Source organism: Lolium perenne, chromosome 4 (genome assembly GCF_019359855.2).
Source record: "Lolium perenne isolate Kyuss_39 chromosome 4, Kyuss_2.0, whole genome shotgun sequence".
NCBI classification, from domain to species: domain Eukaryota; kingdom Viridiplantae; phylum Streptophyta; class Magnoliopsida; order Poales; family Poaceae; genus Lolium; species Lolium perenne.
In genome coordinates, this window is record NC_067247.2 from 192,766,972 (window position 1) to 192,780,884 (window position 13,913).

A 13,913-nucleotide genomic window follows, 5' to 3' on the forward strand; every position below is an offset into this window, starting at 1 on the left:
ATTTGAGTTGCAAATAAAATTTAATTTTTAGGGTTGCTAGGTATTTAAATTTACCGTTGATAAATACCGGGGCACCGGGTTGATAACTTGTAAAAAAAGTCGCTAAATTTTTTTTAAAATAAAATTTATTTTTTTAGGGTTGCTAGATATTTTAACTTACCGTTGATAAATACCGGGGCACCGAGTTGATAACTTGTAAACAAAAAAAAAGAGTCGCTACATATTTTAAATTAAATTAAATTTTGAGGGTTGATATTTATTTATATTTACCATTGATAAATAGCGGGTCACCGGGTTGATAGCTTGTAAACTAAAATAGAGTCGCTAAAATATTCTAAATGAAATACTTTTTACGGTTATTATTTATTTATTTTTACCATTGATAAATAACGAGGCACCAGGTTGATAACTTGTAAAATAAAAAATGTTCGCTAAAATATCCTAAATGAATTACTTTTTAGGATTGGTAGTTATTTATAATTACCATTGATAAATAACGGGGCACCGGGTTGATAACTTGTAAACTAAAAAGAGTCGCCAAAATATTCAAAATGAAATTAGATTTTTAGGGTTGGTAGTTATTTATATTTACCGTTGATAAATAACAGGACACCGGGTTAATATCTTCTAAACTAAAAAAGATTCGCTAAAATGTTTAAAATAAAGTTAACTTTGGGGTTGATAATTTTATCATTTTACCGTTAATCACTCAAGTACGGAGGGTTGATTATTGAAACAGAGAGGGTTGATAACTTTTAGCCCGAAAAAAAGTTTCTCGAAACATATCAACATGGGTGCTAGTCTTGAAGATCTCGTCGAGACGGATTTATTGGTGAAAGCGAATCTTAATTTGGAGTTGTCGTTTGAAAGTTAAAACGTTTTGAATTTTCAAATTTGGAAAAGATTCCGCTGACATCAGCAGATTCGTCTATTTAGCAGGTTGATAATTTTATACATTTACCGTTGATCACTCAAGTACGGAGGGGTTGATTATTCAAATAGAGAGGCTTGATAACTTTTAGCTAGAAAAAAAGTTTATCGAAACATATTAACATGGGTGCTAGTTTTGAAGATCTAGTCGAGACGGATTTATTGGTGAAAGCGGATCTTAATTTGGAGTTGTCGTTCGAAAGTTAAACCGTTTTGAATTTTAAAATTTGGAAAAGATTCTGGTGACATCAGCAGATTCGTCTATTTGTGCTTGCATGCAGAACTTTCCCTCAATAGCCTGCACCAGGTTGATGATTTTATACATTTGTCGTTGATCATTCAAGTACGGAGGGGTTGATTATTCAAATATAGAGGGTTGATAACTTTTAGCCAGAAAAAAAGTTTGTCCAAACATATTAAATGGGTGCTAGTTTTGAAGATCTCGTCGAGATGGATTTATTGGTGAAAGCGAATCTTAAATCGGAGTTGTCGTTTAAAAGTTAGAACGTTTTAAACTTTCAAATTTGGAAAGATTCTCGCTTACATCATCAGATTTGTTCCTTTATACATGCATGCAAATGTACGGCAATGGAAAACACGTTTACTCCTAATCATGTCTGAAACCGATCGTTCAATAATATCCTGGCGATCGAGGGCCAGCTAGGGCAGCCCCTTTGATTCGGTAACCGCCTAGCGCGTCGTCGTTATTACAAGCTTCATTCATATCCACCCACCTCAGTCTCAGCTCACTCGCTGCTCAGGAAGGAACCGCTTAACTTACTTATACCACCGGCGATGCTGCTGCCGCGCGCGCGTTAACACTTTGCTACCTGCACCCGGAAAGCGTCCATCCACCCGCCGCGCGCTCCGGGAGCTTGAGGAGCTCATGGGCAAGTGCCTGAGGAGGAGCTGCCGGCAGCGGCTGTCTCCCGCGGTCGAGGCCGCGGCGTACCTGACGTTGCGCAGTGGACGGCGCGTGCCTGCCGCGGCCGGCAGCGGAAGCCCCAGGCGGCGCCACCGACGGGGCGAGCGCTGCTGCGGCAAGGCTAGCGCCGACTCTGCTGCGAGGCAGCGCCGTGGACGACGGGTGCTTAATTCTCAGTCGCAGGCCGGCGAGGAGGAGGCAGACCTGCCGCCGTCGCATGAGAGTCCAGTCGTCTCCTGCAACGAGGGCTTCGGTGGTGACAGGTTCGATATACTGTGAATGATTAATTTTGCGGGAAAACCCACTACGTACGAGTTCATTAGCTCGTGTCTACTTCCAATTTCAAACCAGGTATATTGCATTTTTGTTTCTAAACCCAAACTTTTTTACATTTTGTCCTGAATATTGCTCTATCAGACGCGAGGCGCCACACTCCGGCGAGCCCAAACGCGACCACCACCAGAGCGACGCCGCATCAGCAGAACCCAGGTGGGTGTCGTCGCCACCTGAAGCGGAGATCGAGGCGTTCTTGGCGGCGGCCGAGCTCGCCGAGCGCCGGCGGTTCATGGAGACGTACGTGAGCACTACTCTCTCGCTGCGGCAATTCGACGGCAAGGATTAATCTGTTCCTGCTGCTAACGCGAGCTGCATGCCGTTTCTTCTCAGGTACAATTACGACATCGCCCTCGACCGCCCGCTGGATGGCCGCTTCGACTGGTCGCCGGTGGTGAGCTCGTGAAGTCAAGCCATACACCGGACCGCCCGGGTAAAACTGTCAATTAAGTCACTGTCACTGGGAAATGCAGCTAGCTACCACTAGTTTAACTGCTTCTGTAATCTCAATGTCACTTGTTGTTATGATCATCAGTATGTAGCCGACACTAGCTAGCTCAGCTCACTACTAGTATCTATGTATGTATAGCAGTTGGTAGGGATCAACAATTTGAGACGATAGGAGGAAGCTTATGAATGAGCTCCCCTTGATAATTGATTTCGCTAGCTCGTTTTATTAGAAATGTCCAGTGTAAATTTGATTTACCCCTAGTGATGAATAACTCTTTACACAAAAGATCGGGAAGAGCACACCACATCACTCCAGTTTTCCGTTCTTTTTTTCCTCATGTACTTTGTACACAGCCGACTACTGGGTCACTTTATTTTGGTAACGGGTTCACATAATTAAAATTATTTTTCACAGAAAAAAAATGTGACAAGATCTCACTGACATGTGACTGTAGTCATTGGCTTGAAGCTATCTACTCCCTCCGTTTCTCAAACTAGTAGAAAAAGAGCTTTGGTTTTTGGCTCCAAAGAGCATTAGCACCGGACTGGCTACGAATCGGTGCTAAAGGGTGCATTTGCACCGGTTCGAGAGGCTAGAGTTTTAGCACTGATTTATGCCGGACTTTTAGCACCGGTTCGTGGGGTGCTAAAGGTTTTTCTGCTCCTCACGCACCCCCCCCCCCCCCCCGCCACGTGGATCGCCTTCTTTAACTCTGTAAAATAGAAAAGAAAATTATCGAAAATTCAAAAAATAAAATCTTTTGAGATTCCTGTATGCTACGCAACCTACTATTAGAAAAAATTAACAAATTTGAATTTCAAATTTTTTTGCATAAAAAGTTTAGAAAAAGGTAAAATGGCATTAACTTTTGCCTACGACGTCGGAAAAAAACGTATAATATATCAAAATGATTGTGGGAAAAAGTTGCATTCGAATTCATCCGGGTTTACCTGGTTAGCCAATTTTAGATTCTCAAAATTCCAAATTAAGATATGAAAGCAGGAAGATTTTAGGTTTTTGCTAGAAATATAGGATTTTATATATTTTTCATTTTTTAAAATTAAAATTAATAATTTTATTATGCATAAAGATTACTATTACTTTTAGCAAATTATAAGATTTTCAAATTTTCAGGTTTTAGGTTTGGCAAAAAAATATTAAAAAATATTAAAAATTGAAAATAGTTAAAAAAATACAAATTATAAAGTTAATTTTTATTTATTTATTCAAGATTATTATTACATCATTATTTTTGTTTATTAAAAGAATTATTTGAAATTCAAACAATAAAGAAATATGACATCGACCAGCATGTTAATAGGATTGATATGATACTAATATCACATACATGCGCGTGAAGCACTTGGATGCGGGACGGGAAGGAACTTAGAAGTTAAGCGTGCTAGTGCTAGAGTAGTGGGAGGATGGGTGACCGAGCGGAAGTTTGACCACGAGTAAGTAATTTGACTAGAGATAAGTGTAGTTGGAGACTAAATTTGTGAAATAACTAAAATATTAGAAATTCTGAAGAAAAAAAGAGGGAGTGGAAAATAATTCAAAATTTTTTACGGTAGCGGGGTTCTACCGCGGCAGCATTTTGGGGCGTTTTCCTGCCGCTTAGCACTGGTTCGTATTACGAACCGGTGGTAAAGGTCCTCTCACTTGGCCGCTCGGCAGCCGCCACGTGGTGCCCCTTTAGCACCGGTTCGTACTTAGCACCGGTTGGCCATCCGGTGTATATGGCCCTTACCAACCGGTGCTAAAGGCCCATTTTACCCTACCCCTTTGATCTTGAAACTGACGAAGTCACCACAGGCGTCTCGCTGTCGACGGGAACGTCGCCTCCCACTGAAAGAATATTCCGCCTTTATGAGACACACAGTTGTCAAACCTGCGGTTTGAACTCTGGTGGGCTGGGGGTACAACCACCCAACCTCAGGTTGGTTCTTGGTACAATTTTAAAAAGGAGAGATGTTGGTTGCATCTTCCCGGTACAATTTTCTCTCATTTTACTAATTTATCTTGAAAATTCCGCACGTCCACTTATTTGTGGATGGAGGGAGTATACCCACGTGCAAGGCGCATCGAGTTGTGTTTTGTTCCTTTGCAGATTTTTGTTGCAACTTTTACTGTTATCGATCTGTAGAAGGAAATGGCTATATATACGTACGTGCGTGCATGCGCATGCACATGCATACGTACTGTGCTAGCTACGCTACACGAGCCTACCCATTTTTGTGAGACATTTGCATATTTATGCAGTCTTTTTGTTATTATTTCCCACAGGTGTGGCTTGCACGGGCATCTTTTGGGCGAAGCAATTTTTCATCCTTTCCCAATCCTTAGCTTTGTATTTCTTTCTCTGGTTGCACATGATAATTTAGGAGCTGTAGCCTTTTTAGGCCGAGAGTAGAACATGTTGGGAAAAAAAGGTTGAAAAGTCAATTTATGCATCAACAACCACCCCTTCAAAAGTACGATTTCCATGCCTGACTTTTTACTGTCCCGCTTTAATTTTCTTTTTTCTTTTTCAGCTAACCACAAGATTTTCATATCATTATGTTTTAGTGGGAGTAGTCTACAATCGCAACCAGTGGCGAAGGACGAAAAAAATCCAAGGTAGGGCAAACTTTGAATGATGCAAATATCAAATAGTCCTAAAAAGTAGTAATATCTCAATACAATAAAAATATATTTAATTATAAGTATAACCTAAAAAACATACCAATAATGCTAACTCAACGGCAAATCTTTACATCTTCTTAAAAAATATGATGTAATTCAAATAAGCAAGACGTTTGATTATCCCTCGTTCGATGTGCAACTCGATTTTGATTATTTTTGTTGCTAGAAAATTCCTTTCAATTGTTGATGTCATCACGGGTAAACCCTATGTCATCTTAATGGAGTAATAACGCGGTCGGAGAAAGTATTACTTGTCTTTAAAACATCTAAAAATCTTCAATTCTACAAGTATGTATAATGAATAACTCGAGTTTATCTTGTATATACTAGGATACATTCAATGATAAATCTCTGTAATACAAGCAATATTATTCACATTGAATCTGGAACACGAGTTTATATTTGGAGGTAAAAATAGTCTATGTTTTTGGTCTGTAATCGATTTTGTGCAGTGCTTTTACTAAAACACGCATAACTTTCTCATACGGAGTCCGTTTTCGATGTATGACCACTCAAAATTTTCAGAAAAAACACGCGCATCTAAGTGTATTCACCAGAAATCAAGGTAGGGCGGCTGCCCTACCTTGCCCTACTGGGAGCTCCGCCCCTGATCGCAACTACAATATGTGAGAGATTTTACCATTGTTTGTCGATTCCTCTGTTAATTATTACCTGCTGTACTAGCATGTGCTTAAACCATGAACTTAACTACACTACGTTAACTCGTGTTAAAAGCCTACACTACTTAACCCATGATAAAAGATGGTCAAAAGCACATCAGTTGGTTGTTGGGTACATAATTGCAACAGGGAAAAGAAAACACACCGAAGGCAGGAAAAATACAAAGGAGATGGAATCTCTTGCATGCCCTGCCTTCTCACACTTTTATGATGGGGACTTAATCATTTGTTGCACTTGGGGCCCTTCTTCCTTTGGCACTTTCCCTTAAATTATTTGTCCACCATTTGAGTACAAATCGAGATTAAATGAGGGTCAATTAAGCTAGCAAAGTGCTTGTCCTTGCTTAACCACTCTCCAGGTGCAAGGCTTGTGATTGGATTAGGGTTTGTGCTTTGGATCTGGTGCTCGGATGCTACATGTTTGTTGGATACGAGCCAAGCCATTGTGGTATATTCCTAGCATAGTAGCATGTATGAGCTGTTGGAGAATGTCAGCTCCTTAAGCAACTTTTTTTTTCAGAAAGGAAGCATGCTTCCTAAACAACTATAGCGGAGAGAAAATTAATTACACCCTTCACTATTTTTTTACACCCATTCATGTCCAATAGGTCATTTAGCTCCCGAACTCCTGATATCTCTTTAAAAACTTGGTTTTTAAATCTCAAAAATTTCTGAAAATATATATGAGTACATATAGATATCTAGTATATATGAATAAATTTTCATCAAAATATATTTTCATCTGTGTGCAACACGAACAAAAGACAAATGTGGGAGCCAAATCGAGTTTTCTGCGGTTTTAGAGCCATAGGGTTTTGTGATATTTTTGTTTCCCAAAAAACAAAAAAAAACATTGAACAAGCCTTTGCAGATATCTACAATGAAAAATTTGATACTTCTTGAAACTTCTAAATATCATTTCGAAGCTTTAGAATCCCAAGCAAAGTGGAGCTCGGAAGCCAAAATGTTGGATTCATGTCCACTGAACCGAGGAAACGAGTGCTATTTAACAAGTGCTCCCTTTGTACCAAATCTATTTAACTTTGAATGTTATTTTCTATACAAAATATCTTAGTAAGCAAATAGAAATATCTGCACAACAAATGTCATGAAATTATTTTATTTGACTAACCAAATGTATATTTGTGTACTGATAGTCAAAGTAAGATCTTTAGCTGCACATTTTCCAGGACGTTTTCTATTTTGCAATGGTGGTAGTATAATTTTTTAGGGAATTAGTACTCTGTCCCAAGATAGTACTCCGTCCCAAAATAATAATAATACGAGTATCATAATTTTGTGAAAAATAGTACTTAATGAGGGATATGTCCAAGATTATTATTTTTAGATAACATGAGACAACATCTCCATGGTTTAGGTGCATACAACTCAAATTTACTAGTCTCAATTTTTTTAGGAAGATAAAAAAAACCTATCGTTGATTACTTTAGGAGTTACATTGCCTATTACTAAATGGTCAGGTATATTGGGACGAAAATTACCTGGCAACGTCCTTCAACTTATTATATGCCCGCTCTAGCGCTCCTGATGCTCCAGTCGGTCTAGCAAAGGCCATGGCCGGGATCACGTGATAGCAGAAAGATATCATCTCATCTAAAGACTACCATATCTCTTGTTTTAAATGAAAAGGCTACTATATATCTGCACGACAAGAACTGATTTCATCTTTCAAGGAATTCAGCCAAACCTATATACCTGACGAAGCAAATTCAAACAGGAGATTTCCCTCCTAACCTAGCGAAGAGAAATCAGTATGTAGACATTAGACCTCCAGTCCTCGGTGGCTCACTGGTGGAAAAAGGGCCTTTGGTCGCGGTTCGCAACTGCCATTAGTCGCGGTTGCGCAACCGCGACCAAAGGAGCGCGACTAAAGCCCCCCCCCCCCCCTTTAGTCGCGGTTGCTTAAGAACCGCGACTAAAGGCCCGTCCACGTGGGCGCCAGGCGGCCGTCGGGGCGGAGGACCTTTAGTCGCGGTTCTTCTGGTCAACCGCGACTAAAGGCCGCCGCAGGTTTAGGGTTTTAGGCCCCCCTAAACCTGCCCGCCCCCCCCCTAAATCTGTTTTCTGTTTAATTTGTATTGTTTTATTTCTTTTGTGCTTTATTGTAATTTTGAAGGAGTTTCACATATTCTACGGTACTACATACATGCATATGAATGTACAATTTCAAACAAATTTGAAATTAGAACCAAAAAGAATTCAAGAGGAATATACAATATATATTCAATATCATCGGATGACCATATACAGGTTTGAACAAGTTTCCATACATAATTTAATGCATGTATAGTTCTACGTCCTCGTAATGGTGTTCTCCTTTAGGATCGAGGACTTCCCTCGTGAACCATCCAGCTAGTTCCTCTTGAAGTGGTCGGAAGCGAGCTTCTGGACTAAGCATCATCCGGAGGTTATTCCTCTGAGCATTGGTATCACTCGGAACGCGCTCAGAAGTGTATCTCCGGATCATCTCACAGACATAGTATCCACATAGATTGGTCTCCGGTGGCTGAATATCGCCACCATTCTTAGCCTTTGACCGCATGAAATGTAGCTCTTTTTTGAATTCACCGACCTTTGTATCTGAGAACCGTCTCCAAACCCTACGAGGCAAAGAAAATTAAATGAACAAGAGAGTTATTAGTTAATTACTTGAAGCTTAATTAGTAAATGAACGAAATAGGCCGATCGATATAGAGCGCAAATGAATGAAAACAATTACTTTTGAATCATTTTTCTCATGTCGGCCCAAAGCGCCGGATCCATATTCACAGAGTCGTGGACGAGACATTCTGATTTGTCAAGTTTAATTACTAGCAGAATCCAGTGGAACCCGCGGACACGATACATGCACAGTACGTCATGCATAACTCATCGATTAGCCGGCCACATACCATGCATGGAGTAAACAAAAGAGAATGTGCTCAAGACATAAACACTCACCCAAAATGGTAAGGAAATAGAATATCACTTTTGAGTTCCTGCTTTGTAAGAAACTGCCACAGGTCTGCCTCCACGTCGGCGGGGTGATGCTGTAACGTATATCCATTAACGATGTGTGGGTCAATGAACCCAACATCATGGATGTTCCTTACTTTGCATTCCTTAATCTTCATTCTGCATGTATAATAGCGGACACAACAATATAGTTAGGACATATATATATATATAGTGCAGGCAATATGAACGAGATGGGGAAGAAATAAATCACTTACAGAACGTAGCAACTGATGATAGATTTGTCGAGATCGCGCAGATTGAAAAGCTGGAACAATTCATTCAGATGAATTTGTACAGAGTAATGTTTGAAGTGATGCTCATATCCAACTTCCGCATAAATATATTCTTTGGCGTTTTTATTTTTTATGTAACCCTTGTACCATTTCAGCAGACCTTTCATTTGTGGAGGTAGATCCTCTTCCTGCGCAGGCTCGACGAGAGGCCCATTCTTCACATATGTAAGTACTACCTCCTTCACTGGCGCCTCATCAAGGCCTAACAGTTCACGAAGAGTAATACCTAAGTTGGTCGCTTGTTCTCTGGCACTCGTTACAGTCAATCCCTGTGCTGCCGCAGCTTCTATGATATCGGGGGCATCCGGACCGGCGGCTGTCACTATAAGCGGGGCAATCGATTGTTTACTTTATTCCCCGAGCTGGGCAACTCGTTTCCCGCTTTTTTTACTTTCTAATTCCGCTTTCTCGGCCTCCTCTTTCTTCTCCTTGAACATGCGTGCCTTATTACAAAGTTCACGTGCATAGTCTTCAGGAAGATTCTTCGCGGCTTGGGACGGTGTGTTCAAAAATGACTTAGCCCACTTCTTTTGCTCATCAGAAAATACTGGCTTGGGCTCGGGCTCTCTTTTCTTCTTCCAGTCCGCCTTCCATTTCTCATATTCAGCAGTCGCGGCCGCCTCGACTTCCTCGGCACTACGTTCCCAAGGCCTCGTGGGGAGAGGCTTCAGTGATGGCTCCGGTACCTTTGTTATCTTAGGTACATAAGGGTCCGGGTTAATACTCCAGGACTGCTGCTTCTGCTTCTTCGCCGGAGGTGGATTGGGGGGCGGCGTCTGCTTACCCGCCCGGGGCGGACTAGGGGGCGGCGGCTGCTTACCCGCCGGAGGTGAATTGGGGGGTGGCGTCGGCTGACGTGAAGGAGGTGTAGGTGAAGCACCACCACCACCACCGCCACCGCCACCACCACCATCGTAGGGGGATGGACTTGTTGTCCTTGGCGCCTCGCCTGGAAACTTGATAAACTTCTTTTGCCATAGAATGAACTGGCGCTTGACATCTCCAAGTCTTCTCTCCCCTTCGGGTGTAGCAATGTCAATGTCCAGGTCCTCAAACCCTTGGACTATGTCCTCCACCGTGACACGAGCATAGCCATCTTGAATGGGGTTGTTGTGGTGGAGTGCTCTAGGTAAACATGGTAAAGCACTGCCGATGGCTACCTTCATGGACATGTTCCCGATAGGATAATACAGATGACATTCTTTCATCTCCTTTATATCGTCCACGGGGTAGCGAGGAGGCTCCGGTGCAGTAATTTCGACCACCAGAGGCTCCGGTGCAGTAATTTCGATCGTTGGTGCACCAGCCGGTGGGGCCTCCGTGGAAGCCACGCTGCTTCTCCGCTGCTGGCTTCCGAGATCCAATGGATGATCTTCATGCTGCGCCCGAGCTGCATTTCTTTCGGCTACTAGTACACTCACGGTTTTCTTCATCACATCCATTTCCGATGCCAACCGCGCCACAACATCTGCTTCCCGATCCATCTTTCTCTTATAGCTTCTGTAACCGTACGGGTCATCGTTCTGGGGGAACCCTATTTTCCACGGAATGTGCCCCATGCCTCGTACACGTCCTCCGTGTTCAGGATTCCCGAGGGCTTTTGTCAGCGCGTCGTTCTCTCTGTTGAACTTGATCTTCCCCTCTTGAGCATCCCTCATTGCCTCAATAAGCTTTTGGGTGGGTTTAATTATTTTGCCCCGGTAAACACACTCCCCTGTCTCCGGGTTCAGCGATCCCCCATGCCCGTACCACCAGCTTTTGGCCCTTGGGTCCCATCCCTCCGTACCTGGATGGATTCCTCGCGCCCTCAGCTCGTTCTCCATCTTCTCCCACCTAGGCTCCCAAAGGCGATACCCTCCTGGCCCCATAATATGATTGTACTCCTTCTTAGCCGCATTTTCCTTATTTTTTTCGATATTTGAATGAACTGCTCCGATTTCTTTTGCTTCACAAATTCTGGCCAATCATGTTGCAGTTTCTCATATTGTCCTTTGAAATCCGGAGTCTTTTTCTGCTTGACAAAGTCATGGGCTAGATTTTGCTTGTATTTCCGGAATGCGTCGGACATCTTATGAAGAGCGAACTGTTTGACTAGCCTCCTCCTCTCCTTGTTTTCCTCAATCTTGTTACCCTCCTCATCGAATTTTTGGTATTCCGGAGGTAGAACGAAATGTTACATAAGCTTCTTGAAGCAATCTTTTTTTGTTCTCTTATCGACAAAAGTGAAACCAAGACGTGCCTTCTTTGGCTGATTCCACTCCTGGACGGTGATCGAGACGTTGTCTCTAACAACGGCTCCGCATTGGCTGACAAACTTGGTGGCGTTCTTGCGGGGCTCCAGCGGCCTGCCGGTTGCACTGTCGACAACCTCGATGGTGCATGTTTCTCCTTGTTTCATCGTCTTGGTTGCGCCACGCTTTGACGACGTACTCGATTGTTTCGACGATCCGGCCGAGGGCTAAAATAAGAAAGAGAGTCGCGCGCGTTAGTACACACATATTTATTCAAATCAGTTAGTTTGTATCACCAGAGGCTCAATGTATATATATACCTCGGCGCCGGAGGTGGTTGCTACTTCCAATTGAAGATCGTCGTTTATCGACATTTCTTCGGCATCATCTTGCTGACGGCGCCCTTCATCTTCACCGTCAAGGTTCAGATAAGAAGAGATATCATCTTCTTCTTGTCCGGTCGGCACATATAGAATATCGCCGTTTATGATGCCGAACATATGGTCTTCGGCGTCCGGATCATAGTTCTCCATAATCGGGTCAGCTCTATCGTCCGCCATATGTCAGTCCTGAAAACATGTAGTCAAAACAAATTAATTAAATGCAGAAGGGGTGCGGTGGCGGTGGCGAAAGGGCGGTGCCAAAAGGAGGGGGCGAGCTGGAAGGGGTGGGATAGGGTGTCGCGGAAGAGCGCGTGTGTGCGCCGGCAGAGATTGGAGGGGCCGGGGCGCCGGCGGGCGCCGCCCTAGCTATTGCATGTGTGCGTGTGTGGCGCGCGGCCCCGGCCGGCCGCCGGCCTCCCTCTCCCCTGCAGTAGTGTGCGCGCGCGCGGCGCCGGCGCCGGTGGGGAAGGACGACGGTACGGGGACGAAAAGTCGACGAGCACGGCGGGTCCGCGTGTCGAGCACGTACGGTGGTTTTTAGTCAATTTTTAAGTCAATTTTTAGTTTTTTAAGTCAAATTTTAGTTTTTTTTGAGACAAAAATTTTAAGTCAATTTTTAGTTTTTTTTAAGTCAAATTTTAGTTCTTTTTTTACACAATTTTTTTAAGTAAAATTGTAGTATTTTTTGAGACAAAATTTTAAGTCTCAATTATTTGTTTTTTAAGTCAAATTGTAGTTCTTCTTTTACACAAACTTTAAACTCAAATTTTAGTTAATTTTAATTTCAAAATTAACAAGAACTAAAACTAAAAAAACAAAGAAAAAAAGGCAGGCTCGATCTGCGCGCGCTCCTCCTCTCTCTCATGCGCGCACACCGCGCGGCCACACGCGGCGGCCGCCGGCGAGCGCAGCGGCGCCGAGGCGAGCAGCGAGCGGCGGCGGCGGCCCCTCTCCTCTCTCTTTCTCTGCGAGCGCGGCGGCGCCGGTGATGACGAGGGCGGCGACGCGCGCGCGCGCGACAAGACGGACACGGCGACGTACACGCGGAGGGCGGCGGCGACGTTACGTGGAGGGCGGCGGCGACGGCGTCTGCGGCGACGGCGAGGCGCGGCGCGGCGAGGTGCGTCTGCAGAGGCGAGGCGAGCTCGATCGGCAGAGAGACGGAGGCGAAGAAGACGATGTGTGGAGCGACGGTTCAGGCAAAATTATTTATAGCCCCCCCTTTAGTCGCGGTTGGGGAGGAGACCCGCGACTAAAGGGTACCCCTTTAGTCGCGGTTGGCCAGACCAACCGCGACTAAAGGCTTTTTTCGCCGGGTTTTTCATTCCCGCGCGCACAGACCTTTAGTTGCGGTTGGCGAGGCCAACCGCGACTAAAGGTATTTTTCAAATTACTTTTTGTTTTTCAAAATGTTAAAAATACAGAAAAATAAAACTAATTCATTTCAAAATGTTTAAAACACATATAATATATCAATAAATTCAGAAAAATAAAACTAATTCATTTCATAAATCATAAAATACAAATAATATATCAAAAAATTCAGAAAAATAAAACTAATTCAATTCAAAATTTTAAAAATACAAATTATCAAAAAATTCATAAAAATAAAACTAATTCAATTCAAAATTTCTTCCCGGCCGCCTCTGTCTTCTCATTGGCCCCCTCTTCCCGCCTCTGTCTTTCCGTCGACCCCCTCTTCCCGCCTCGTCTTCCCGCCATTTCTTCCCTGTCTTCCCGCCTCTTTCTTCCCGCTAATTTCTTCCCGCCAATTTCTTCCCGCCTCTTTCTTCCCGCCACTTTCTTCCCGCCTCCTGTCTTCCCGCTCCCATTTTTCCCGCCATTTGTCACTACATATATGTAGCCCGGCTTGGCCAGCATTATCACATCTCTACAATCTCTCATCACTCTCTCATGGCTTCCACCGCACCCACTCTAACCTACCAGCAGGTGGAGGAGCTTTGCGCCTCGAACTACCCTTGCC

At 43.4% G+C, this 13,913-nt stretch overlaps 1 protein-coding gene across 1 annotated transcript; it reads left to right on the top strand.

Moving 5' to 3' along the window:
- Positions 1-1,634: 1,634 nt before the first annotated feature.
- On the top strand, positions 1,635-2,939 carry LOC127295321 (cyclin-dependent kinase inhibitor 3). The gene is made up of 3 exons (XM_051325257.2): positions 1,635-2,118; positions 2,273-2,428; positions 2,522-2,939. Exons 1-3 carry the CDS (start codon positions 1,817-1,819, stop codon positions 2,592-2,594), a joined length of 531 nt encoding a protein of 176 aa, XP_051181217.1. The 5' UTR covers positions 1,635-1,816; the 3' UTR covers positions 2,595-2,939.
- The last annotated feature ends 10,974 nt before the right edge of the window (positions 2,940-13,913 follow it).